The sequence below is a fragment of the Antrostomus carolinensis genome, unplaced genomic scaffold, assembly GCF_000700745.2.
Source record: "Antrostomus carolinensis isolate BGI_N321 unplaced genomic scaffold, ASM70074v2 scaffold33460, whole genome shotgun sequence".
Lineage (NCBI taxonomy): Eukaryota > Metazoa > Chordata > Aves > Caprimulgiformes > Caprimulgidae > Antrostomus > Antrostomus carolinensis.
The window spans coordinates 12,732-15,619 of NW_010291147.1; the positions used below are offsets into that span (position 1 = coordinate 12,732).

Below are 2,888 nucleotides of genomic sequence, written 5' to 3' on the forward strand. Positions count from 1 at the left end.
ACTGAAACAGCTACAGGTGTTTGCAAGAAGAACAACAAGGACTTTGGGGTTTTTTTTAACTATTGTTTTTACTCTTTGGGTAAGAGAGAGCTTTGACAAATGAACGTGCTACAACATATGGTATATTTAAACTAAAGAAATTAAAAACCAATAAAACCACAAAGACCCAAGTGCACTCCCAAGGTGGACTCCGGTATTTCAGTGTTCGTGCCCCACATGCCACTCACATGCCAAGCCCTCTCCAGTTAGGAACAGAAAATCTGGTTTACAGCTGTTCTCCAGCATTTTCAGAGTAGTTCATTATATTGTCCAAGTGGTGTTATTTCTTCTTGAGAGCTCTCTTCCCTTCCCCCTTCTTTGGCTTTTCCTTCCCACGGAGCTTTTTCAATCGCCTCATCTCTTCCTTAAAGTCCTGATGCTCATCCCTAGATGGGGGAAGAAAGGAGGAAGTTTACTCCTTTTCTTGGAATAGCTAGATGTGAAAGGTTCTTTTCATTATCATACAGTTCAGAAAACCTCAAACTTCTTTTAACACTGAAGTCCACACTGAAACTCGCGGTAATGCATTCAGAGTTACTGCCAGCAGTGATTTTGGACAGAATCACGTAAAAGATTTCCTCTGGTACCTTCAGAGCTAACAAGGTTGCCCTTTTCAGCAACAAATGGTGTGTGCATCTACATATTATTTCCATTGCATTTATTGATCCACTGTGTTTAAATGAACAGTAAAATATAAAAACCAGCAAGAGACAAGAATGAGAATTCTCCCCTTCTCACCTAGCTCAGCAGTCTAGCAATAGCACATTGTGTTTCTGTGCTAGATACTAAGTTCAGGTCATTAGCTTCTAAGAAAACAGGGGCATGCTGAGCAGTCATTACAGTACATGACACTGCTCTCAGGTGACTTCAAGAATGAGCTACGAAGAAAGCTACTGGTAGAATCTTAATAGGACAATAAAACAAGAAGGAAGATAAAGTGGCTGGCAGAGGTAATGAATCCTCAATAACGTTCTAATAAATTCTGTTCAATCTCTGTCCCTGTATTTCTCAGTATGAAGGTATTTTTCAAAAGTCACAACTGCCTCCTAAGTGGCCTAAGATTGCTGCACTGTTGTTTTTAAATACAACTTTTCTAAAAAAGAAAAAAAGCTTGCAAGTTATTATCAGGCCCTATTAGCCTATGACTCTTCATTGCATATTTCTGACCAGCAAACTTGATCCTCTACAAGCTCCCTGTACACAGAGCAGCTGGACAAGGAACTTGAGATTAAGAGGGGAAGGAGAATAATAAAGAACATCACAATGTCGTTGAAGCTTTCTGTGTCAACAAACAGCTATTTGAGAAAGTGTTTGCATGCCCACCCAAAACAAGAGCATCCTGGAAGCAATCCTTGATGGCCAGTATTGTGATACTAGCAATAGAAATTAATCTGTTTTGACTTTACAGGGTTAGCAGACTCACTTTTAAGGGATTTCTTTAGTGCTGCCTGACTGAAGTCAAAGAACTGCATTTGACTCCTGCTGATGTTCTTTAGCAGTGCAGTTTTTCCTACTCGAGACTGTGGAAATTCATTTAGAAAGCAGACAACTGGTGTGGATGAAGCTGGAATTAATAAGGCTATTTAAATCACATTTGAACTTAATTTAACTTAATTTATTTTAAAGAATAAAAAGCCCCTCCAGCCTAACACAGACTTTCCTTCTCTTCTAAATTTCACTTATTAGCTGCTGAATGATTGAGGAATATATGGTAAGATTGTCTTAGTGCAATTTCTGTGTTAAGGCGACATCACCTTTTTGCAGCACATTCATTTGCCATATTCAGAGCTACAGACCCATCTCCTGTCTACGAGAAAGCTCTCTTCCCTTTCCCACAAAGCCAAAGGAAGAACTATTTCTTATATAACTGGTTGCCCATAACTACACTAAAGTCTTTCCCATGAAAGGTTCTAGTCATGGCAGAAGTTGCTTTGACAGCAGTCACTTACTTTACTCTCCTTGCCCTCAGCACAACAACCAAGCACATATTTCTATATGCACCATGTTCTGAACTAAACTTTTTTCTCTGTCCCTCTTTTCCTTGAGGAAAAATATTGCAACAAAACTCACACCCAGCCCTTTCCCATCTCCAGTCCTGCTCCCATCCTGTGAGCACAGAGATTACCTGTAGAGACCAAAGTAACGGAGTTTCTTCATGAGGGCGTAGTAGGTGTTGTGAGGAGGATACCAGTTGTAGACCTCCTTCCTCTTGGCCAAAGGCTGCTCGCTGAATAGCTTCACTACTTTCATAGATTTTGAGTCAGTCGGCCTGACAACTTCTCCGAATATCTGAGCACTCAGCCGGGCCATTCGAAGGGCGTAACTGGAAACACTGGACATCTCCCAAGGAGGAGTGGGCACACACAGACAGACAGACCTTCCTGCAAAGGGAAGCACAAAAGAGCCACCACTCTAAGATGACTGAGTATTACAAGCTATCCCAGAATTAAGGTAACCAGAACAACCCATCGTACGTCAATCGCACGTCGGGAGTCGTGCATTCCTTGCATGGAATCAGTCTAATTCTTAGGACACAATCCTGCACATAAAGAATGTCTACACTAATTCAGGTACAATTACAAGCCTAACTAGGACACTACAGACAGCAATATGGACTAATAATGTACCTACACTGAACGACAATACACCATGGCAAGTTCAGAACATCCTGCTCAGCTTGCTTAAGGCTACCTTTGAACTCCACTCACAGGAACAGTTACAGTGTCAGCTCTGACAAAAATGGTGCCCACTGTTGATGCCTCTGACTTCTATGCAAGCACAAGGTAAGACACCACTTAAAACATACTGAGGAAGCAATCTGGAAACTTCTGTCATGAAAATTTCTCACT

At 41.2% G+C, this 2,888-nt stretch overlaps 1 protein-coding gene across 1 annotated transcript; it reads right to left on the reverse strand.

Annotated features, from left to right (window-relative positions):
• Window positions 1-281: 281 nt before the first annotated feature.
• On the reverse strand, window positions 282-2,418 carry MRPS33 (mitochondrial ribosomal protein S33). Its single transcript, XM_010175426.2, has 2 exons — window positions 2,165-2,418; window positions 282-425 (listed from the first exon to the last, which is right to left on the reverse strand). The coding sequence occupies exons 1-2, from the start codon at window positions 2,377-2,379 to the stop codon at window positions 320-322; spliced, it is 321 nt and encodes a 106-aa protein (XP_010173728.1). The 5' UTR covers window positions 2,380-2,418; the 3' UTR covers window positions 282-319.
• Between the last annotated feature and the right edge of the window lie 470 nt (window positions 2,419-2,888).

Excerpts from the sequence above, each read along its gene's own strand:
- MRPS33 (XM_010175426.2), bottom strand. The coding sequence starts at position 2,379 with ATGTCCAGTGTTTCCAGTTACGCCCTTCGAATGGCCCGGCTGAGTGCT. Across the intron at positions 426-2,164 it reads CGTTACTTTGGTCTCTACAG|GGATGAGCATCAGGACTTTA; the intron begins GTAATCTCTGTG and ends TCCCCCATCTAG.